The sequence below is a fragment of the Bos grunniens genome, chromosome 24 (assembly GCF_055505025.1).
Source record: "Bos grunniens cultivar Pamir isolate PY7600 chromosome 24, Bosgru_T2T1.0, whole genome shotgun sequence".
NCBI lineage: Eukaryota > Metazoa > Chordata > Mammalia > Artiodactyla > Bovidae > Bos > Bos grunniens.
In genome coordinates, this window is record NC_141188.1 from 44,659,379 (window position 1) to 44,682,802 (window position 23,424).

At 36.4% G+C, this 23,424-nt stretch overlaps 1 protein-coding gene and 1 pseudogene across 5 annotated transcripts; both read right to left on the bottom strand.

Moving 5' to 3' along the window:
- Nucleotides 1–1,101: 1,101 nt before the first annotated feature.
- CEP76 (centrosomal protein 76) lies at nucleotides 1,102–23,376 on the bottom strand. 4 transcript variants are annotated; one of them, XM_086373261.1, is made up of 13 exons: nucleotides 23,046–23,362; nucleotides 22,263–22,418; nucleotides 21,141–21,222; nucleotides 20,308–20,532; nucleotides 18,989–19,174; nucleotides 17,046–17,143; nucleotides 16,360–16,488; nucleotides 14,750–14,938; nucleotides 12,415–12,581; nucleotides 10,972–11,305; nucleotides 8,956–9,173; nucleotides 8,514–8,556; nucleotides 1,102–1,292 (listed from the first exon to the last, which is right to left on the bottom strand). In XM_086373261.1, exons 1-13 carry the CDS (start codon nucleotides 23,106–23,108, stop codon nucleotides 1,122–1,124), a joined length of 2,061 nt encoding a protein of 686 aa, XP_086229387.1. In that variant the 5' UTR covers nucleotides 23,109–23,362; the 3' UTR covers nucleotides 1,102–1,121. The 4 variants fall into 4 exon arrangements, 3 of the variants coding, with proteins under 3 accessions (XP_086229387.1, XP_086229385.1, XP_086229386.1); XM_086373259.1 differs by lacking the exon at nucleotides 1,102–1,292 and having other exon boundaries at nucleotides 6,606–8,556; nucleotides 23,046–23,376; XM_086373260.1 differs by lacking the exon at nucleotides 1,102–1,292 and having other exon boundaries at nucleotides 6,606–8,556; nucleotides 18,993–19,174; nucleotides 23,046–23,300.
- Nucleotides 18,304–18,713, bottom strand: LOC147346174 (cytochrome c oxidase subunit 7C, mitochondrial pseudogene; annotated as a pseudogene). Its single transcript, XR_015153989.1, has one exon. The product of XR_015153989.1 is annotated as a cytochrome c oxidase subunit 7C, mitochondrial pseudogene (transcript).
- Nucleotides 23,377–23,424: the final 48 nt, after the last annotated feature.

A 23,424-nucleotide genomic window follows, 5' to 3' on the forward strand; every position in this document is an offset into this window, starting at 1 on the left:
TGCCAAATTCATTACTGATATATTGTTTAAATTTCTTTCCTTTGTTAGCATATGTGGAATTAAGTTGTGGCAAGATTCTTGAGAGTCCCTTGGACTCCAAGGAGATCCAACCAGTCCATTCTAAAGATCAGTTCTGGGTGTTCATTGGAAGGACTGAAGATTCTTGAGAGTCCCTTGGACTGCAAGGAGATCCAACCTGTGCATTCTAAAGGAGATCAGTTCTGGGTGTTCATTGGAAGGACTGATGTTAAAGCTGAAACTCCAATACTTTGGCCACCTGATGCGAAGAGTTGACTCACTGGAAAAGACCCTGATGCTGGGAGGGATTGGGGGCAGGAGGAGAAGGGGACGACAGAGGATGAGATGGCTGGATGGCATCACCGACTTGATGGACATGAGTTTCAGTAAACTCCTGGAGTTGGTGATGGACAGGGAGGCCTGGCGTGCTACGATTCATGGGGTTGCAAAGAGTCAGACATGACTGAAAGACTGAACTGAACTGAAGATGACTAGTTAAATGTTTGATGTTCCTTCTGTATGCAGAAAAAGTAAAAGGTAAATCCTTAAAAATCCTAGCTATCTTCTGTTATAAATCCATTCATTGTATACCCCGAACACTTGATGCTTTCTTATACAGAGTGTAATTGTACTAATTTTTATTTTTTAGAACCCTTTGCAATCTGGATAAGCCCCAAACTGTCCATCACCCCCCAGGACTCTTAGAAAGTGACCACTGACAACTCAGAGGCTCTCAAAGGCTGACACCACCTCTGCAGGTTCAACCAACATTGTGGTGTAGCTTGGAACCTTCCCAGTTTCTCATTCTCATCTCAAATTCAAAGATTCAAACATTTTTATGTACAGTATACTTTGTTCCAATTTCTGTCATTGATTTTATTTTCTTATTCTGTGGCTTCACCACCTTTAAAAAAATCAGTCTATGTAGTTAAAATGTCTGCATGACTCAGATCAACATTTGAATGCCATCTTCAGATGCTGTGAGGTCTGTGAAAAGTGGTGGCCTGTGTTATTTACTCTGAATGTAGTTTTAGTTTTTATTGATTTTGCTGTTCTATATTTATTAAACAATGGAATCCTTGAGACGTTTTATCATCTTATATTTACTTATCATTTTCGCAGAATAAATGTACTTCGTGTTTCACACTCTGGACATGCTGGCTGAGCTGCTCCAAGTCTTTCAGGGAGCACGGCCTTTCAGGGGACACGCCGCCTGTGCAGCCCACGCTTATCCCAGACACTCTCAGACAACTGCTCCTAAGAGGCACATTCACCTAGAAAAGTGCACCAAAAAGGAAAAAAATAGAACAGCATATTTTTTTCAGTGTTATCACCTAAATTTTCTCTGCCCACAATTATAATACCTTATAACTTTACAGTGATTTTTTTTTATAATTTCAAAGTGCTTTCCTCACTTATACAACTTGAAGGTCAGGTATTATTTATCTTACAGATGACATCATAGACACAAGAAAACACTGGGCTGGTGACTAAAGATGCAGGACCGGGATCCAGACCTCCTATCCAGCCCAGCTCTTTCTGCTGCACTAAAACATCTCTCTCAATTAGCCCAGACCACGAAAAAAGTCCTGACACTTCATCCCACCTGCACCAATCAAGAGTACAATAAAAAGCAGATGCTATAAAATTAGTATCTACCAATATGATCAATTGAGTCAGGAAGACCCCCTGGAGAAGGAAATGGCAACCCACACCAGCATTCTGGCCTGGAGAATCCCCATGGACAGAGGAGCCTGGTGGGCTACAGTTCATGGGGTCACAGAGAGTCGGACACGACTGAATGACTAAGCAGCGGCAGCAATTAAACTTTTGATAGTTTAAACACTTTAAATAAATGATGTGATGTCCCATCTCCCTGATGAATTCATCAGCACTTTAGTTTCACCCAAGCAGTTACCCCCAGAGCATTCATCTTCACCACCATCTACATGACTCCATCCCCATCAAAGGCTATACATGATCACTCCTCTAAGGAGGCGAATTCTATCAACAATTCTAAATGCAATTTGAAACTCATCTGTCACTGGGTTATCAGACTGAATATTAACCAAAAATCCTTAAAATTAGTCATGCAAACCTTATATGCAGAACTAGAAGTACATTGGCCCAGGTAAGAACACAACAAAATTGGTTTCCTCAAGTCTACAAACTTGTAAAGAATTAGCTCTTTTCTTTTTTATGGTAAAGAAATATGATTATTAGAAAACATGTAAAAAAACATCCATTACTGTTCTTTTACTAAATTATAACCTAAACCAGTGTTTTCCCACATTTTCTGTATCATACGTTATAAGTTTACCTAACCCACCTTTATGAGATGAAGTTACACACCCACCTATAAAAAATGAGGAAAAGTAGAGCAGTGAGGTGAAATATATGAATAGTAGCATATTGGTATGTCCATGGGGGACTCTGGAAAACCCAAGGTCAAACAATAGTTATATTTCAACTTCTTAATGTGATTCTTCTTTGAAACAGTTAGTTCTAAACCAAGAAAGAAAGATGGTATTCTTATCCTGAACGTTAGTGAAATTATTAGCTTCAATTAGTTAAGATTTGATTTGGAAGAGACCTCAAGAGACCTAAATTTTTAGCCAAGTCACTATTTCACTCTTAGGGAAATTTGAGTCTGCAGGGGTTATATGATTTAAATTACTGCCAGTTGCCAAAGTAATCCAAATATACTTCCTGTAACATAAGCTTTCCAGATCCTGTTTTAGCCATGTTACCTTAAAGTTCTCACTGTATTTCAAAAGTTAAGATAAGCAATAGCTTACTTCTTAATCTCAATGGGAAATAGAAAATAACACACAGTACAAAAATATCTGTATTTGATAGAAAGATGTTGATGTTTAACAGTAATTACTTGAAAATATAGAATTCTCAACAAAACTTTTAAGAGACCAGAATTTCAGGTTGTTTAAGGTAAAGAGATATAATCCATTTCCAGACTAGTCATACCTTACTGATAAGGCGAAGCTAAACTATTTTTTTCAAACCTTTGTTAATATCTTTATTTAAAATAAGAAAGAAAGAAAGAAAAAAGTGGCCCTTTCTTTTTACTCCTAAAACCTTGTCTTTTCCCCTAATGTACTCAGATAAAAGGTGAGCTGCCCTCAGGTCTAGAATTTTTCTCTGACCCTGTGAAAGGCTCATTTCTTTTCCAAAGTCAACACGTAACCAACACACATATGGTTTGCCTTTTAAGTAAATTAAGCAATGAATGAACCACCTTCTAGTTATCTTTTAAGCCTTGCTTGGTGATTTTTGTGCAAGGTTATGGGTATAGCTGTATTTTCATGTCTATTAACTCACTGTCCGAGAACCTGAATTCCTATGGCCACTTAATCCTTTCTCAAGGGTTATTCATGGAGCACAATGTCTTCTTTTCTGCTATTTGCTATGCATGCTCACTCGTCTCAGGAGCTAAAAGTGCAACCCTTGCTCCTACTTTCTGCCTAGTCATCAAACCCTTTTAAAGAGTCTTTAGAAGAAAATCACTGACATTGAAATTCATAAAGATATGACTCCCAGATTTCAACCTGAAGCTCTACAATATTTTAAACAAATTTCCTAACTATTCTTTTAATGGTATTATTATTATTCCCTTGCAAGATTTGTAAGTAATGATCATTTTCACCTGTAACACTTTCAAAATGCCAATGAAGTTTTCAGTTTTAACTAGATTATCTTCTATTTAGCAGAAGCAAATTTTAATTTTACTTATGTTATAGGATTATAAATATTGGGTCAACTTTCCTCATCTAAAGCAGAGCAGTGAAGTCAGCACCCAGATACTTTATGCCAACTATTCACAACCTTTATTCTGATTTAACACATAAGATAGAAGACATTTATTTATAAAACATTCCTACAAGCACATCTAGGGATATTTTAAATTCTCAGCTACCTACACTGATTTTTCTCCTCAGTAAAAAATGTCATCATGCAAGACAATGAACATGACAAAATTAAACGCCTAGTAGCACATACTTAGCATCTAAAGTTTACCTTAATTATTTTAAATACAACATTAAAACTGAAAACTCTTTCAAAGCACCTAAAAATGTGTAAAATAACTAAGAAGAGTTTATAACATAAAAGAAGTGTTATAAAAGATGACAAAGGATTACCCACGACTCCAGGCAGGGCCCTTCCCATAATCCCATTTTACAAACAGGCAAATGAGTCTCAGCCCAGAGAAAGCAGCCTGCTGCTGTTACAGTTATCAAGTCAGACATGAGACCTCCATCAGGTCTTAACCTGTACAGATTACAGCACAAAAACTTGCATTTTCTAACAATCACTAGTTGGTGACTAAGTAGAGTACCAACTGATTAGAATCTTATTATACATATTTTAGAATAAAAATATACCATGTAAAGACATAGTAAAAAAGACTGCAATTAATTCTGAACATGTCTTTGAAAAAGAACCTAGTATTGCCATGGAAAATTACAAAGAAGGAACTACTGAATTAATTTCATTTACCATATTTAAAATAACCTCTACTTATAATATACAAGCTATTTAACCAATTCTTATGATCAGGTTTATTAAAAGTTGAAGATTCCAATTTAGCATCTTTTTTTTTTTTTTCCTCTAATTTTATTTTATTTTTAAACTTTACATAATTGTATTAGTTTTGCCAAATATCAAAATGAATCCGCCACAGGTATACATGTGTTTTAACTAAACCAAAGACACCAGAAAAATAAACTACAAATGACTATCACTTATGAATATAGACACAAAAATCCTCAACTAAATAGTATTAACAAAATGAACACAGCAACACATAAAAAGAATTATACACCTTGACCAAGTACAATTCATTCCAGAATTTCAAGGTTGGTTTAACATTTGAAAATCAATTTATGTAATACATCATATCAACAGAATAAGAAACAAAAATCACATAATTACCTCAACAGACACAGAAAGAGTATTTGACAAAACCCGGTAAATGTTTGTGATAACATTTTTTTTAAACTGGAAGTAAAATGGAAATCCTTCAACCTAATAAAGAGCATCAGTGAAAAAAAACAGTTATCATCGCACTTAATAGTAAAAGAATAGATGACTTCCCCTGAGATCATGAACAAGACAAGGATGTCCACCTTCACCACTTCTATTCAACACTGTGCTGGGGGTAGCAGCCAGGGCAATTAGGCAAATAAATGAAAAAATAAGTAAAAGACATCCAGATTGGAAAAGAAGAAAAACCCTCTCTCCTTGCAGACAACATGATTGTGTATAAAGAGAATCCTAAGGAATCCAACAAAAGACAAAAAAAACTGTTAGAATAAATGAGTCCAGCAAGGTCGCAGGATACATCAATACACATAAATCAGTTGTATTTCTATACACCTGCAATTAACAATCCAAAAAAAAAAAAATCCATTTACAATAGCATCAAAAATAGGAATAAATGTAACAAAAGAAGTATAAAACTCAGAAAACCACAAAACATCATTGAAGGAAATTAAAGATTTAAAACAAATATGAAGACAACTCATGCTCATGATCCTAAGGCTTAGCATTCATTAAGGCAGGGACACTCCACAAAACAAGGCACAAACTTGAGACAACCCTACTATAACCCTGCCTGCCTTTATGTAGAAATCGACAAGCTGATTATAAAATTCATATGGAATTGCAAAGCACCCATAACAGCCAAAACAATCTTGAAGAAGGACAAAGTTGGAAGATTCTCAAACTTCCCAGTTTCAAAACTTATAACAAAGTAGTGATACTCAAAATGTCAGGTACCAGCACAGCAGAAGAGCCTGGTACAGCAGGAATATGAGTTGGTGATTATAACTGAACTTGCACTTCAGACAGAGTGTGCTATGAACATAGGATAAGGTTCTTCAAAATTGGATGCTTTCTAGTTTACATGTTTGGTTATTCTGTTAAGATTTTACATAGGTTTCGGCTAGTCTCTAATAATTTCTTAGCTATCAACGGCTGGAAAGCAATGCTACTCTCATTGGTATAAAAGGTATGTGCATGTTAAAAACAGATCTAACTCCTGTACTTACCTAAAGTAGAAAGTACAAAACTGTTATTTGAGGTAAGAAAAAAAATTACGAAACTATAGTCTAATTACTTTGTTTAGAAACCAAAAGTGTGAATTAATTAGTTTAAGCAACTCACGTTCATTAACTAATGCCTTCTAATGGTTAGATATCAAGCACAGGATACTATTTTATGAGCAACACTATTTTTCAAATATAAAGCCTGAATTTTTGACTCAACTCCTGTCTTTGTTAAGAAGTAGAAAAATGATTTTCAAATGTGTGTACCTCCCAGAACTGACAGGTTAAAGATGTTTTTGATCATAGCTAAAAATCTCCACCTCATTGTTAGGAACAATCTTAAGGGCACCTGGAGTGTTGTTAGTTGAAACTGAATTTTATAAGTTTTATTCAACAAGTTTATGCTTGAGTAATGAAGTTTCTAATTTCTGACATTCTATTATAAATACCTATTATATATTACATATGTTTAGAGAACTATGTTAGTGCACATACTGTCAAAATGAACACATTAGAAGCATTATATTTTTTAAAAGTTTACAATTTTAATAGAAAAACAACTTATGACAGAGCTAAATATACAATGTAAATTTAATTTTTAAAAAGAAAAATTATTAGTAAGAGTAGTAGCAGAATTCTAGTGACAAAAAGACTAAAATATTTGGAAATAAACCATCTGTAAAGGAAAATACTAATTCATGCCAGGCTCTATTAAAGTGCATAAAAAGGAAATTTATTTTAGAATTTACACCAAAAGCACATTACAAGTACACGTGTTACTCTGGCACAGTAATGCAGGAAGCTCAGCCACAAAGAAAACACAGCTGTGATCTCATGTATCAGTCTGCCTCCTAGGACATGCCTCACAAATAGTTTGTTCCAAAGGTTGAAAATTACAAGCAATTTTCCCTGTTGATAGCTTTGCAAATAACTCTGGTAACAGACCAAAAAGTCTTAATTCTTATCTTGCTGATTCTCTAAAGTCATGTCAGTCTCAAGAAACTTCTGATTTCTGGTCATTTTCAATAAAAATTGATATGAGAGATATTTTCAGACTTTTAAAACAAGTTATAAATAATTATGTATGTAAAAATTAAAAAGTAAATTTTAGAGTATCTTTAGATTTTAATTTCTAAAATATTATTTTATTTGCCATGTTGAATTAGCGATGAAAAGCATAACTTGCACAGCCACTTGGTATAGTCACTTTCATAAGAAGCTCAGTGGGTGCAAGAATGAATGAGAGCTGTACAGAGAGGTGGGTAGATGGCAAGGCAATCCCATCAGGCAGCTTCTCACAAAGTTTAAACCACTACAGCCTCTTCAAAGTACACTGTTCTCAACTTAAAAACAAACATCAGCATGGAGGCACTCACAGATGCTCATTTTTCAGTGGCCTTACATAATGATTCTCTGATTTACATTCGCCACATACACATGGATGCTTTTATCATAAAGAGAAAAGAAACAAACAAAAACTGTGATTTAAAAAGATAGACTCCATGAGAGGCTAGTAAAGAATGCTGTGACCACAGAAAATCAGCAACAGACTGCCAATATCAATTACAGAAAACAATTTTCAACATACAACAAAAGGGTATAATAAATTTTTTCTAAAATACTCAATTCAAAAATAAATAAGCCAAAAAAAATAAAATACACAATTCGCTTTTACAATGAATCACACTAACAAATATTTATAAATTATTTGTATACTTTCATGTGTGGTTTGTTATTAATATTTATGCTTTTCTGGTATGAGTTTATTCTCTGCTCCTGCATCCATGTCTTCCCATAACTCTCTAGAGAGTCACAAATATCCCTGTAGTTATGAGTAAACCACAAAAGTGGTAAATTCATCAAAATGTATTTCACCTATGTAATAAATAAATGTTGTGAAGTTAATTTCTCCTAATTTATATAAAATAATCCCATTACTCTATGAAAAATAATGATAGTATTAACTTCACTATGGCTCAAATCCTTAGGCAAATAACTTTCCGATTACCTGTTAATGCAAAGAAAACTAAGTAAATTTTATTTTCATATTTAAACTACTGACTACTTATAAGCAAAGTAGTATTTATTAAAATAAGATAAACACTTAATTTATACTAACATCCTCTCAGATTTATACAAGTTTTTCATCCTTAATTTTTATACACACATCATGATACTTTTCAAACATTATTAGTGAGGCTTATACAAAAGTTAAATATGACATTGAAGCCAGATTGTGATTTTTAAAGTAATCAACCTCGAAATACCTAGTATTATTATCAATACAATGTGTAAAACTCTAATAAAACACAGGTATAGTCTTATAGAAACTTAGTCCTATAGTACTGAGCGATATTTACAAGCAAACATGATCCAAACAGCACAAGCAGATTCAGGGTAAGTAAACACGCGGACGCGAACTGCCAGGCGCACCTGGTCTCCACGGCAACAGATGATTTCTTCACAGAAAGGAGACCTTAGAAGAGAGAAAATGGATTCAATTAAGAAATGAATTTAGGTTTTACTTTATTTCCAAGAAAGTCGGTATTGAAAAAGATTTTAAAAAATCCTGTCTCTGTTATCAAGGACTCTGCAACTGTGGTAAAACTATTCAAATTATAAACTATTTCCTCATAGCCTATTAAGTTTTTAAAATTACACTAGACAAGATCGGTGATCCTCGACAGAATCACTGGGGAAGCGACCCTGAGCTCTCCAGAGCTACACTCTGGCCCTCATGAATCACAGTCTGAAGCAAGACGACAGGTCACTACAGAAGCTCCCTGTGTGATTCTGAAGTCACATTCCTAAATTAGTGCCAAGTGTTCACTGAAATTACGTCAAAAACACCAAAACATCATAAATTCCACCTTACCGAAGACACGTGGCAAACGCGCGCCTCGCATTTCTATACACAAAGTGTATTGGGAACCCTTTAAATGTGTGGCCATCAGGCACAGCCCTTCTGATAGCATCCTGAAACTCTTCATTGCCCGCAGAAATGCTTGTCGTACGCTCAAATTCATAAGATGCCAGAGCTGGTGACAAGAGATAAGAAAGCTGGTCTTCCCAGACAGTAGTGAGGCCAAGGTCCTACAGCAATCGAAATGGAAAAAGCAAATTACAATATTTAAAAAAACTAATTATAATGTTGATTATTTTAATGTATGCCAAGAAAAGATTTTTAAAATGTCATAATTTTCTTAACTTCCTATTACTTATTATAAGGATACAAAGAAGTAAAAATTATAAAAGGAGAAACAGGTATCAGGTTTTACTTCTTAGAGAAATAACAAAAGGCAGCCAATGCAATGATGTTAGTGAAGGCTGCAAATCCTGTACTCCCTTAATACCCACAAGGAAAGACCATCAGGAATTGTCCTACTGAGGAAGACAACATGTCAAGGAATTCTGAGGTCAAATCTTATTTAACTTTAAAGACTTTCACAAGATTGAATCTGCTTAACCTGATTGCTCCCACCATAAACTGAACTGTAGTAGGGGAGAAATGTCAACAAATTGTGCATATAATTAAACTCCAATATTTATTGAACATTTATTCTGTAAAAGGCACCAAAAAGCAGAAGCTACAGGCCCTCTGGGAGCTTAAGACATGCTGAAGGCAATTATAATTTCACTTATGACATCAAATGAACCATTGTTACCCTGACATGTAATTTTTTTAAATGCTACAAACTAAAAATTCTAAATATTTTGATTATTATAATGGATCTAATCTCACATTCTGTTATAACTGGTTTCAAGTGATCCCAAGGGATCACCTCTCTTCTTCCTGTGACTCTTACTTGTAGGCTTATAGTTACTATTAACTTAGCAAGCAACCATCAATGGCATCCACCTCAGCTTTGTTCTCTTTTTTCTAAACAAGTAGTTCTTATAATGTATTAAAATGTCAGTTTCATTTTCAAACAGGAGCTAAGAAAGTAAAAGGCAATACAAGCGATGGAGGTAGGAGATGGAGCCCTGGCCCACCTACTGCTGGAAACACCCTACAAGTGCCATATTCAATACTTTCCAAAACACACTCCTGAAGTTGGCAAGTAGGTAAGAAGATTTCAGAGGCTAAAGCTAAGAGGAACTGGGAGCCCAGAGAACACAGCTGATAACTCAAGAGTGTCGCTGATGGTCTCAAGGAACATGAGAATCAGGTCTTACCCAAGGAGGGGAGTAATAGGGAATCCCAAAAGGTGAATTAGAAATCAACCTTCTGTGGAAGTTCTGGACTCTAGTCTTTGGTTGATTATATGCGTGGCAAGTAACTTTTACCACTCCAAGGCTGCTTTTTCACTCTCTTAATGATTTCTTCTGATGAAAGTAAGTTATTAACATACACTAATCTTTTCCATTATGATCAGTGCTTTTTTATGTTTCCTTTAAGGCCCTTCATGAAATCTAAATGGCAACTAAGAAGCATGATCTTGTTAGTGATCAGAGAAATGTAAATCAAAGCCACCATGAGGCTATAATCTTATATCTACCTAGTTTAATGTAACAGAAAAACAAAACAACTAAACAAACCAGGAAAACAAATGAAAATGAAAAAATGTAACCCAATATTGTCAATGGGGAATGATTTAAATAAATACAAAGAGAAAATCCAAACAGTAATATTCACAAAAGTCTGAACAAGCCCACCGTTCTTCATTCCTACAAGGACAAGGATGTAATAATTTCTGTAAGTACTGGTGAATTCAGTTTTACTCTTATGACTTTCAAAACCACAACCTTCATAAAGGAAGGGACTGAATTTGTTTTATTTAGGGCCAGGATAGTGATCGAAATTATTTTACATGCCAAAAAAATATATATATCTTTTAAATACATAAACATGAGAAAAATGCAGGAAAGCACAAACCTCAGTGTTAATTACCTTCCTGTGTTCCGACACGAGCAGCCTGAGCTGCATTTCTATCTCGTTGCTTGTCACAGAAGCGTCGATCGTGGACGCACACAGCGGAGGGAAGGGAGGAAGGGACGTGGTGGCCCCTGGAGCACACACGGATTTAACCGCTTCTTCATTCATGGGTTTCCACTTGGACTCATCATTCAGATCAAACACACAGGTTTCCACTGAGTCAGAGGGCTGACAGTTTCCCAGGAACGTCTGATGATTGAAAACACAACCAATTGTTCGATACGGGTACAATGGTTTGGGCTGTTCGGCAGCCGGAGGCTCATCAGGGTTGATAGGTTTGTGGAGGTACCTAAAAAAGGTTAATCATAGTTTTATATAGTAAGAACTCAGAAATTAAGATGACAGCAGCTTACTGAGGGAAAAAATTACTCTAACACTTAAGGTCATAACTACTTCCCAAGACTAGAGTTTAATATTTGTTTCTCCTCCTTGTATTTCCACAATTTGATTACACCACATAGACTGAATGGCACATCTTATGATACAGAAACCAATTTTATTCCTTCAACGTAAGAATATATTCCATGCATAGCATTAAGATCACAAACATTATCCAGGTAACAAAATAATTTAGCCACACATTTTTAGGCACAACTAACTAAAATGATTATCAAACAGGGAAAGAGAAAATCCAGGAAAATGAGAAGCGGGTTCAGGGCTGTGCCTTCAGGGACTCCCACATCTGAGGCAAAATGAAGGAAAACAGAGAACAGCCAGAGAGGAATTACAAAAGCTGAAACACAGTGCTATGAGAGAAGCTAAGGAAGAGAATGTTCCAGGAAGAAGGGAACATTTCAATCTATCAAAATCTGATGACACCGAGAAAATGTAAACTGGATTTACCAACAAGGAGTTGGTAACCATGTCAAATTTTCAAAAGAAATGATTTACAACTTGAATTTATTTTTAGGCTTAGGAACAATCATCAGAAAACACATATGCCTGGACTTCCTTGGCAGTCCAGTGGTTAAGACTCCATGCTTCCACTGCAGGAGGCGTGGGTTCAATCCCTGGTCTGGGTACTAAGATCCCATATGCCGCATGGTACTCCCCCCACCCAAAAAAAGAGCCCAAAACTATATGCCAATTATACAAAATTAAAAGTAAGCATAATTTATTTTTTTAGCATCATGTTGGTAAAGAATATTTTTGGTATACAAATTTTCTTAGCTTAGTTCATAGCTATCTTAATTGAGGTAATTTTTTTAACATACCCCAAATTATCAATATGTGCCTTCTGATACCATCAATAAAGCAGAACCTACAGTTGACAACATTTACACTATAATGTTATATATCCTATCCTAATATCCCTATAAATGTTATATATCCTATCCTAATATCCCTATAAATGTTATATATCCTATCCTAATATCCCTATAAACGTGGCTGACAAACCTGTGTCCTGTTAAACTGTCCCAAAAAGTGACGGTCCCATCAGTGCCACACGTCATGACCCATGCATGGGGCACGCCCTTGGCCTTGGTCCCGACACAGACAAAAGCTTCCAGCCCGTACCCAAGCAGGAGGCTGCACAGAAGGTTGGCATGGTCTTCACAGTCTCCCTGCAAATGAAAGGAAGTAGCAGGAAGTACTTACTCCCTCACTTGGTTTCCACATTAAATATTTAAATACAAAATTTCAATTAAAAAGTATTAACTAAGTTTTATTTTTAATCATTTAGAACAGTGTTAAGCTAAAACAATGAGGGGGGGGAAAGAATGTGCATTTTAGAAGCACCTATTTTACAAAGTCAGTGCCTACAAAACTGACAGTCCTAACATACACTTCAAGATTCTATAGTTTACAAAGAACTCACACAACATAGAAGCAGTAAGAATTTTTTTGAAGATTTTTTTTTTGATGTTGACTCTTCTTAAAGTCTTATTAGGTCTGTTACAATATTATTTCTGTTTAATGTTTTGGTTTTTTGGCCTCAAGGCATATAGGATTTTAGTTTCAGAGACCAAACCCTCATCCCCTTAACCACCAGGGAAGTCCCCCCAAATAGTAAGAATTTAACGATAAACAGCTAAAGGGCAAGAACACACAAGATGACAGATCATATAGGAGGAAATTCCAATAAATGGGAAAACACTCAAAACAATTATTTAAAAAATATCTATTTACTTTATCATTTTAAGGAAATACACACCAAAATATGACTGGATAAAAAGCAACAATGGCTGTCATTAGGGCAGGTTATATAGGGCTTCCCTTTTTCTTGTGTAAACTCTCTTTGATAATGTTACATTACTTTCACAATTTAAAGAAATTATAAAAACTACAAAAATAATAGAAAATGTCCATTTTCTGTGAAAAACCTTGTTCAAATATTACACAGTAAGGCTATAATTATATGAAGATATGTACGTAAGTGTAGGACTACAGGTAACATATTGGAGAAGGAAATGGCAACCCACTCCAGTGTTCTTGCCTGCAGAATATCAGGGACAGGGGAGCCCGGTGGGCTGCTGTCTCTGGGGTCACACAGAGTCGGACACTACTGAAGTGACTTAGCATAGCATAGCATAGCACAGATAACATACAAAAGCAAAACTACTACTGATTTCAGAGTTAGAATGAGGGATGAGCTCTCGGCCCCCAAATTCTGCACTGGTAGCTCTACACTGCTGTCTTTCAGTTAACAATAATAAAACAAACAGCATCTGATAAATGTTAAACTGACTTTTGAAAACCATTAATACCCAACCTTTTAGACCTAGTCAGTCATTTCTGTACAATGAGATTCTGTATTAGGAAAAAAATCTCAAAAGAAAAAAATAACAATACAACCAAAGATATTCAATGCAAACATTCATTCACAGTGATATCAAAAATTTGGAAGCAAGACTAACTTAGCCAAAAGAAACAGTTCCTATGATGGCAAAACCATTAGGTAGATTTCATGTATCAGCTAATAAAAATTTCATTCAGACATTCAAAGCTGGAGATCACAGTATCTGAGCAACACATGGGAAAATGTTCACAGTATAAAGCTAATTTATAAAGCAGGGCACACAATTCTATTTATATCAATTGCAGTTATGGGAAAAATATATACACAGGAGAAAAACTTATATAAAAATAGATGAAAAATAGAATTATGGGTGAAATTTCACCTTCACTATTATAAAACTAATATTTTTTAAGAAAAATATTTTTAGTAATTTTCAAAGTTCAAGATGTGCTTTCTCCTCAAATGAACTCAAGAAAATAGTGAATCAAAAGGGGTGATTATTTGTTTTACAAAACAATTATTTGGCTAATCATTTTAAATATGTACAATATATTCCTACTATATTTGAAGTTTTTAAGTTTAAATCTGGAATTACAACTAGGAAATAAATAATTTTTTGATAAATAATGTTTAACTGTTTTCAATTGTCTTAAGATAAAATCCTTACAATCGACAATCAATCTCTAATCTGTTTTTCCCATTCTGTAAGCTCTGCCTTGTGAATACCTATATGTACTATTTATACAACTTCAGACTAAAAATTATTTCAAAACAATAATACATTAAAGAAATTTTTTTTTTCATTCTGTTTCAAAAGAGTTGGAACGCTAAAGAATCTAATTTTTATAATACTATCAACAATTTCAGAACACAGGAAATTACAAAATACCCCAATATATACTTTTTTCCTAAGTTAATTCTTTTACAAATATACCATCAACTCACAGTAACTACAAGGTACTGGTTTTTAGTTCTAGTATGTGTGTAGGATACCTTGTTTCTACAGAGAAAGGCCAGCAGAGTGCACCACTGCTCCTGTTTACCTCCTCCTCCGATAACAGGGGCTCGTTCATAACCAAGGACATTGACAAATCTTGCTGCTTGCCTTGGAGTGTCCAAAAGCCTTCCAGCTCGAAGTGGTTTGACATAAGAACAGACTGGTCGGTTAATCCCATTTTCATCCTGGAGGGGAAGGGAAAACATTATCTGTAGTGACAGTTAATCATTCCCAATCTTAACACTTTGTCTCAGAACACATCAGAGAGAAAATAATCCTGGACACCACTTGAGCACTTGCTTACTTTGCATCCAGCACTAGGCTACTGAGTGTTGTACATACAATTTTTCTCTTAATTCTCATAACTTCTCTTCAAAGCCTATGACATTAAGAACTTAAATCATCATATGACCTAGCAACCCCACCCCTGGATATGTGTCCAAACCAACTGAAGTCAGTGTCTCAAAGACACAGCTACACACCAATCCCATCACTGAAGCATCACTCACAACTGCCAAGGCATGGAAACACCTAAGTGGATGTCAAGGGATGAGCAGATAAAGAAGGCATGGGGTATTATTCAGCTCTTCCATGGGCCACTTCCCTGGCCCACTTCCCCCTCCCTTCCTGTCCTCTCTGGTCCAACGGGGCAGTGAATGACTACACTCCAGACTACACAAACAAGAGGGAGCCAGTTATACTTGGGCTGGTTTCTCTTCGCCCTTGTCCCAATGTTGCTGCTCCCTTCCTGCCCTGTCAGTCAACATACAGACAAGGCTGTCAGGAAGTCAGAAGATATTCCCGCATTTCCATCACAACCAACTATGCCCTCCATTCCCAAGCTCCTCATCTAGAAAGTGAACCACCTTTAGCCTGTCCTAAAAGCTAGGGAGTGTAGGGAAAAGCTACATAAATGTACAGGATCTGAGACACAGTACTCACAACACTACACTCATATGATTTCATAACACCTACACAAGACTGAATACATAGAAAAATATCTGAATGGTTCCTCAGAAGTCATAAAAGGATCTGATTATTTATGTTGGTTTACTAATGAGAGAAAACGGGCTTAGGATACAGAAAAAATAGAGGCAGAGATACATAACTGAAATGCTATAGTTAAATATGACTGGTCATCAGCTTAGGGATCTTGGCTGAACAGACTTATTACATGTAATACTCTTTGTCTTAAAAAATACCCTAACAAAAAAATACACGCCTACACTACCAATTCTGCACCTGAAAGCTGAATTTACACGTAAATTGCAAAGTGTCCTACTACTTATCTAGTACAAAGTATCAATGGAGGACATACTCCAAGTTAAACAAAATGAGTTTTCATTTAGTTTAAATTAAACATGTTCAAAAATGGTTTAGAAAAAGAATAACTGAAAATAAAAAGCAAAGTAAAACAAAGATTGTGAAATATCACTCACCTACTTACTACTGTCAGATTATTACAAAATCAGCATTTTGTTTTATAAATAAATTTTCACTTATCTGGAATAAATACATTTTACAAATTAAAGTTAATTGAAATTGATGTTTACAACCAGTAAATCTCAAATATAGCTGTGAAACTTTTCTCATACAATTTACAAACCTGTGCAAAAATCTTCACCAGTCGTGAATTGTGTGAGGGTCGAATTTGCAAGTATTCTCTCCACCACTGCTTAGCATACACAAGAAATAATCGCTCTTTCTCTGCAGTTTTCTGACGTTCCAAAGCAAGCTTGAAATTTAAAAATATACTTATCAATTTACATTCATTCTCTTCAATAATGATCACAAAATATGGAACAAGTCTACACACCTCCTCCATCTTTAGCACTACTCAATCAGGACACCATCATCCCTAAGGGCCCCTAAGTGGCCTCCCTGTTCTCACACTTCCCAGGACAATCCAGTCTCCATGCCAATCGTGCTCAATCATGTCTGACTCTCTGTGACCCCATGGTTTCTGGCCTGCCAGGCTCCTCTGTCCGTGGGATTCTCCAGGCAAGAATACTAGAGTAGGCTGCCACTGCCTCCTCCAGGGTATCCTCCCGACACAGGGATCGAACCCAAGCCCCATGTATCCTGCATTACAGGCAGGTTCTTTACCAGTGAGACACCTGGGAAGCCCCCATACCAGTCAGAGCTACCTTTTTTGATCCCAGACAAAAATTTCTAAATAATGTTATACTATTATTCTCTTGCTTACAACTAATAAATGATAATTTTCTAAAAAGAGAACACTTCCTAGGATTTATAAAAACACACAAAGAAGAGAAACTCAGGATTATTTACCTGTGTGTTCACTACTTCTTGAGATAATGTTTGATTGAGTGGTGGGTACATCTCAAGTTTTATATTTAAAATTCCCACAGAAACTTTTGATTCTGTGCCTGTAAATGTAAATAAATGTAACTTCAGAAGTTTCAACACTCAGTATATTTAGTCAATCAAAGCTTAACCAAAATAATTTAAGAATTTTGTGTTTTATCACTTACATGGAATAAAGACAATATTCAAACTCACCTTTTACATTCATATTAAAAACGACCCAGCTCAAATTAGCTTTTATTTTGTTCAAAAACTTTTATCGAGTTATAAGGAGATTACCTGTTTTCCTAGCTTTTCAATCACATTTTAAGGGACTTTTTCAGACCTAAAGGATTTATGATTCTTGATTTTTATCTTCATTAAAAACAAAGTCAAAGCAACTGTTAATGCCTCATTCTCAGAAAACATTTATACATTTTGCCCCATATAGTAATTTCCATTTATCCCTTCCCATTTTTCACATTACATATGAGTACAAATTTTTAATCCACACCTGGACTTCAAGAATTAGAAAACAAATATACTTCACACCATAACTATTTAATATTTCTCTGATAAACCAGAAATTTCCAGGTCATTACTATGGTTATTGTGTTAGGCTTATATTTAAAATCAAACAATGGGTATCTCTTTTGAAAATAAATCTCCTACATAAAGCTTTTCCCCTACTATTTACTTAAGGAAAAATGTATTCTGGGTCTAACCTATCGAAATCTAACTTACTAAAGCTCTACTGTCCACCGGTCAAACTTAACTCTGTAATCAAATTTCAATACCAAAATAATTCCATTATATGTAATGCTTACAACAGTGCAGCTTTGCCTTTCATTCCACTAGCAAATATGTATTATATATCAGGGAATCTGCAAGAACCCAGGGATACAATGGTGACAATACCCTGATCTCCAAGGGTACACTGACGACACCAGCACTGAGCAAGTGAACACTTCTGGGAGCCCCTGTCCCACCTGTATAAGGTGAGAGGAACACCTACTCCACATTCTATAAGAACCTACCCTGGCAGGGCCGGGGTACAAGCTATCATGTATGGGTGCATGCCTGCATGTTTGTGTAAAGAAATCTTAACTTTCTTTTTTTTTTGTTTAAATCAAAACATATTTAATTAAGAAACTAATAATGCAATATTACCCAAACAAAATGTAAGCATATGTTCAATTATCATGTTCCATATTTCAGAGAAGAGGCATTAAGGGTTTATGCCTAAGTTTATTTACAAACATATCTAGGATGCTGAGTTCAAGGGATTGATCCTTTTAAGAGACTGCACCTCTTAATATGCTCCTCTTCCTATCTGTCTCATGGATTACTTTTTAAGCAGTTGGTGTCTTACTATAAAGAAAGGTGCAGCAAATCCAGACCCAAAGAACAAAGTCATCATGGCTAGTAACCTCCACTTATTTTCCACTGAAAATGGTATATTCTTCCCTGGACCCTCCTCATAGTGGCTCCGACGAACCACAGAGGTTGTGAACCTCCGGATGCTCTATCCCAACATAGCACTGTTGGACGCTCTACAAAAGATCCAGAGACGGGAGGCAGAAGAAATGGCGGCTGCAAACCTACCGCTCCTTGCCTCACGACCTTGCTCCTCTAACTGCCTAACTTTCTTTTTAGCAAATAAATTTGGAGAGGAAAAGCCCTAGAGATTTCTTTATGTATCTCCCAGAAATTTTTTTTTCCCCTTTAAACAAGGCCAGAGTGACAGAGAAGTTCAGTATTCACACTACTCAAGACACTTTCTCAGACTCCGATACTGGAGTCCACCTGTAATTCCAACAAATTCTTTCTACATGTTTCCCTCTTGGTTTACAAAGGCATTTTTAAAACATAAAATGTATTTATGAACTGTGGCTATAAAAAGGTAACAGTGATATTAATCGTCATACCTACACCCATAAGTTCCACAGTAAGATTGGTCACTCCATTTTCTGAACCCAACACTGATCGCCATTCAAGAAAATAGGATGCAACTAAAGTGGTCTCAGCAAATATGTCTGTCTTGATTAGCACCATATGAACTGGGTCACTTATTGATAACATTGTGGTAGAGTCAGCCATTCTAGTTCCATCACCTAGCAACATAAACCAAAAACATTACACCACGTGACATATCCAGTTAGGCCAACGTAAAACAATATTTTCACTGAAAAGGATACTAATAATAAACATATAAAACCAAACAGAGTAAGTCAGCAATGTCTCAGAAAGCACACAACAGAGTGGGAATAAGAGTATAGTCCCATTTCTGTTGCTAACTTTTCAGAAGACTTGTGGAACTGTAACAAGTTATCTAGTTACTTAATGCATATTGGTGTTTTCTGACCTTTAAGAGGTTAAGTCTATTCTTCAAAAGTATATAAATAAAGTATATATTACCACTATAAAAATCATTGCAATATGTCAACATTATTCCCCAAAATATCTTTATCCCTAAAGCTCCAGGAGTTGATGGACAGGGAAGCCTGGCGTGCTGCAGTCCATGGGGTGGCAAAGAGTCAGACATGACTGAATGATTGAACTGAACTGAAATGAAACCTCTAAGGAAAAAAACACTGTATTATCTACACACAAGTAAAAGATTCAGCACCTTCGAGCTACCAATTTAAGCCAGTAACTGCCTTATTAAGGTAATACTTTTCACCGGGTAAAAAATAATAAAATTTTAGTAGTACACTAGCCATTTCAGCAATCTAAAATTCTGAATGTATAACACTACAACTTTGTTAAGTTTACAAATATAAACATTTTGACATCCAAAACTAAGATATGACACTTTTACAGGAAGAAACAATGTAAAAAATTATAGTAATTAAGTACAATAATTTTAAAGTCTTAAAAATTATGAGTTATAGATTCACGTCTAAACTCTCACTTACTGTAAAAGGTACTAATGTCGTAAATCAAGTCATCTTTCAGAAATGAAGAGGATTCCCTCTCATTCTCCACCTAACAAGCATTTAAATTTTTACTACTAAAGAATCAACCATTAAAAGTCAAAAGTAACCTCCAGGGAAAACTAGCCAAAAATAAAGCAAGAAGGTAGGTAGTAGTAATTTACGTAGGAAAAAAGCAGTAAGGGAAAAAACAAAAGACTGGGGAGATTCATCCATTATAAATCTCTTAAGCAAAAGCTGTTAAAGTTGTTCTGTGATAAGATCTAACAAAGATTTACAAAATTAAATGACAGTTTATCATTGCTCCTTACCTAAATTTTCTCTGTGTACTTCAAGTAAAAAGCCGTCATGAAAATCTGGTTCACAGGCACACGGAACAGGTTTAGAACGAAAACGTTGGTTTCGAAAATGTAAACATAAAGTAAAGGTTGAACAAGCTTGTCCAGGTAAAGGCTCAGGTTCTTGCAGATGTTCCAAGAAAGCTTTTCCACCCAAAACCTGAAGGTAAAGATACCTCCGTGTTGGATCAATATTAGCTGTAAAGTGTAGCAATACATATGAGGAAACTGCCAATCAACTTAAGCAACGTGATCAAGACAACAGGAAATAACTTGACAGGAATAAAACTAAAGACTAAAAAAAAGGAAGAGTAACAAATCTACTATATACCAGACTTATTTGTACCCAGGGAAGAAAAAATACATAATAGGATATCTTTTTGTGATTTATATTTTGGCTATTTTCTTCCAGCTAGACAGGAGTTGGAGCCAAGGTTTAGGATATCTTTATTTTTTTTCTTTAGTTTCTTATACAACAAATTATTTCGGATAATTACCAACTCAGCAAGTATACTTATTAGATAATTACACTGCCATTAAAAAAGGCTGTACAATTTATAAAATATATTAATAAAACATGAAAAACAAATAGTCCTGCTTTTGCTTTCACTCAGCTATACACTAAATCTTTGATACACTTTATGCAAAATAGAATCTAAGTTTTCTGGATGATTTATCAGAAAAACATAAGTACCTCATTCTGGAAAAAAAAATTGAAATGCTTTCTCTCAAATACAAAACACTACAGCACATCTATATGCAATACTATCCACAACTAAATTAATGTTAAAAAGAGATAAACATACTTTTTTTTAATAACGTTGATTGTCTGTCAGTAAAACAAACAGGTTGTTTTGGAGAGGAAGGGAGTTCTTGATCAACATTATCCTGGAATGGCAGAAAAAAAATCAAAACAAATTAGAAAACAAAAATTACAGTTAGAAAATGCCAATAATGGGACTAAGAAATGAACTAAAAGTAGACAGGATAAAGCCCCCTCAAAATGCCCTTACTCTCCTAACATAGTCAGAATAATGAAAAGTCTTCTGAAACAATAATGCAACTAATTGGTCACTCCTAAAGTCTAGCATGAAGGAATTCATGATCTTCAAGCCATGTCCACCGAATGCTAAAACAAATTCTTAACACTTTACAGAAGGTTAAACTTTATCCAAACCTCATATGACATCTGGCTTGTGGTTCCACCAGGAACAGAACTGATTTTAATAAGGAAGTGACATTCACACAGCAGAAGCTATTACTAGGTCAGTTTTTATAACAAATGAGTTTATAAACCTCAAAAACCAAAAAAGGATGCTGGACTAAAATACTTATTCTCTGGTGTATTACGAAGTCCATCCAATTTCCACATTATGTTACCCAGGTATTGAGGTCACAGTCTCTCATTATTGCCTCACTTTCAAAAGACCTACTTACTAATTTGTGCACTGAGAGGCATCACCTCACTACTGACCTATTTATGTGAAAAGAGTTGAAAGTTCTTATGTAGACAATTCCTTAAAGAAACAATCTGTTCATCTTAGAGAACACAGCACCAAACAATGTGTTTACTTCAAAAATAAGCTTTGTGTAGAAAGATTTCAGAGTATTAATTTAGAAAAAATACAGTTGGCGTGAACTAATTTGACTAATATACACACTTAAAGTTTCAGACCTAGAGAATAAGAGAAAACTCTCACTGTAAAGGGAATAATTAGGTCCATAATTTCCATTTCACTGATAAATAATCCTACCCGCTCGACTCAGGGGTAAAGTAGCTCATTCCTGAGACATAGATATTACTAGACAAAATGATCTTCTTTAAATAGTTTCACTAAAGAGAGGCCCCAAATTGGACCCTAAGAGTGGTGTTAAACATAAGAATGTACTTAAGACTTCCAAATGTCTTCCTCTAAAAGATTACTCACAGTAACAAAATTAAGTTCTTTCATCACATCATCAATGATTCCCCGGCGTTTAAGGGCTTTGATCAAATCTTCGGTTGATAGCTGTTGTTGATCAGGTGCCAATTCTTCCCGAATCGTCTCAGCAAGGATTTCTCTTATCCTGCCATGGACATCCATCTAGGCAGAAAACTCGCATTAGGACTTAAAACGTTATAGAGCAGTCAAAGATAGCCATCTTTCCAAAATATTGACCCCAAAATAATAACAGTGAGAGAGGAGTTAAACTCGGGAAGGTTTCTCAAGTAACAGTGTGAGATTGTTCCGGAAATTCACTGAGAATAAAGGTAAGATTTTTAAAGGAAAAAAAACTTTAAGGATAAATATTTTTAACTCTAAAAATAAGCTCTAAGCTTATCTATTACATTTGCTAGCACTTCCCCACAAAAAACACTTGACTGAAACCAGTCTTTTGAGAGTAGAGCAGGGCAGTGGAGGAGCGACCAAAGGCCAAAAGTAAACTCTCAACCTTTTAGTTGTGGCCGAGGGTTAACGGAGTGACCCTTTACGCGTCTGGGGGAGACAGTGGGGGTCAGGACCGCCGCGGGGCAGAGAGAAAACAAAAAATTTTTGTTTTGCTAACACTCGGCACGGGGCGGCGGCTGGAGCCCCGGCCGACCCCGAGGACCGGAAGCCCCTCCGTGCCGCCCCCCCCACCCCCGTAAAGTGGAGGCCTCCGGCCCCACAGTCCTCTCCCCGCGGATCAGCGGTGCCCGCTGGCCCAGCCCCGCCCGCCCGCCGCCTCACCTTGCTCAGCTGCTGGTGGATAAGCTGCTTCAGCTCGGACGCCTTTTCCGGCGGCAGCGACATGCTGGGCTCCCCCTCGGTCGCGCCGGCGGCCGCAGCGTCTCCGTGGCGGAGCCAGAGCCCGCGACCGCTGGCCTCGCGCGCTCCCGGGGCCGCCGCGTCAGGCAGGCGGGGGAACCGGGAGGCTCCAACTGCTGTTTCCAAACGGCGGCTGGGCTGTCCCCGCGCCGCCTGTCAGTCACCTCGGCTGGCGCCCCTGCTCGGCCCCGCCCGCAGACTCCGCGCCGTGCCCGCCAGCCCGTTCCCGCGCGCCGCCCCGGCCGCCACCCCCGCCCGCAGCCCCTCCCGCGCGCCGACCCGGCAGGCAGTGGGACGGGCA

Coding starts and splice junctions, on each gene's coding strand:
- CEP76 (XM_086373261.1), bottom strand. CDS start 23,108: ATGTCGCTGCCGCCGGAAAAGGCGTCCGAGCTGAAGCAGCTTATCCAC. Junction 14,939..16,359: donor TGGTGAAGATTTTTGCACAG/GTTTGTAAATTG, acceptor CTTCCCCTCCAG/GATGAAAATGGGATTAACCG. Junction 9,174..10,971: donor TCGTGTCGGAACACAGGAAG/GTAATTAACACT, acceptor CGATTGCTGTAG/GACCTTGGCCTCACTACTGT.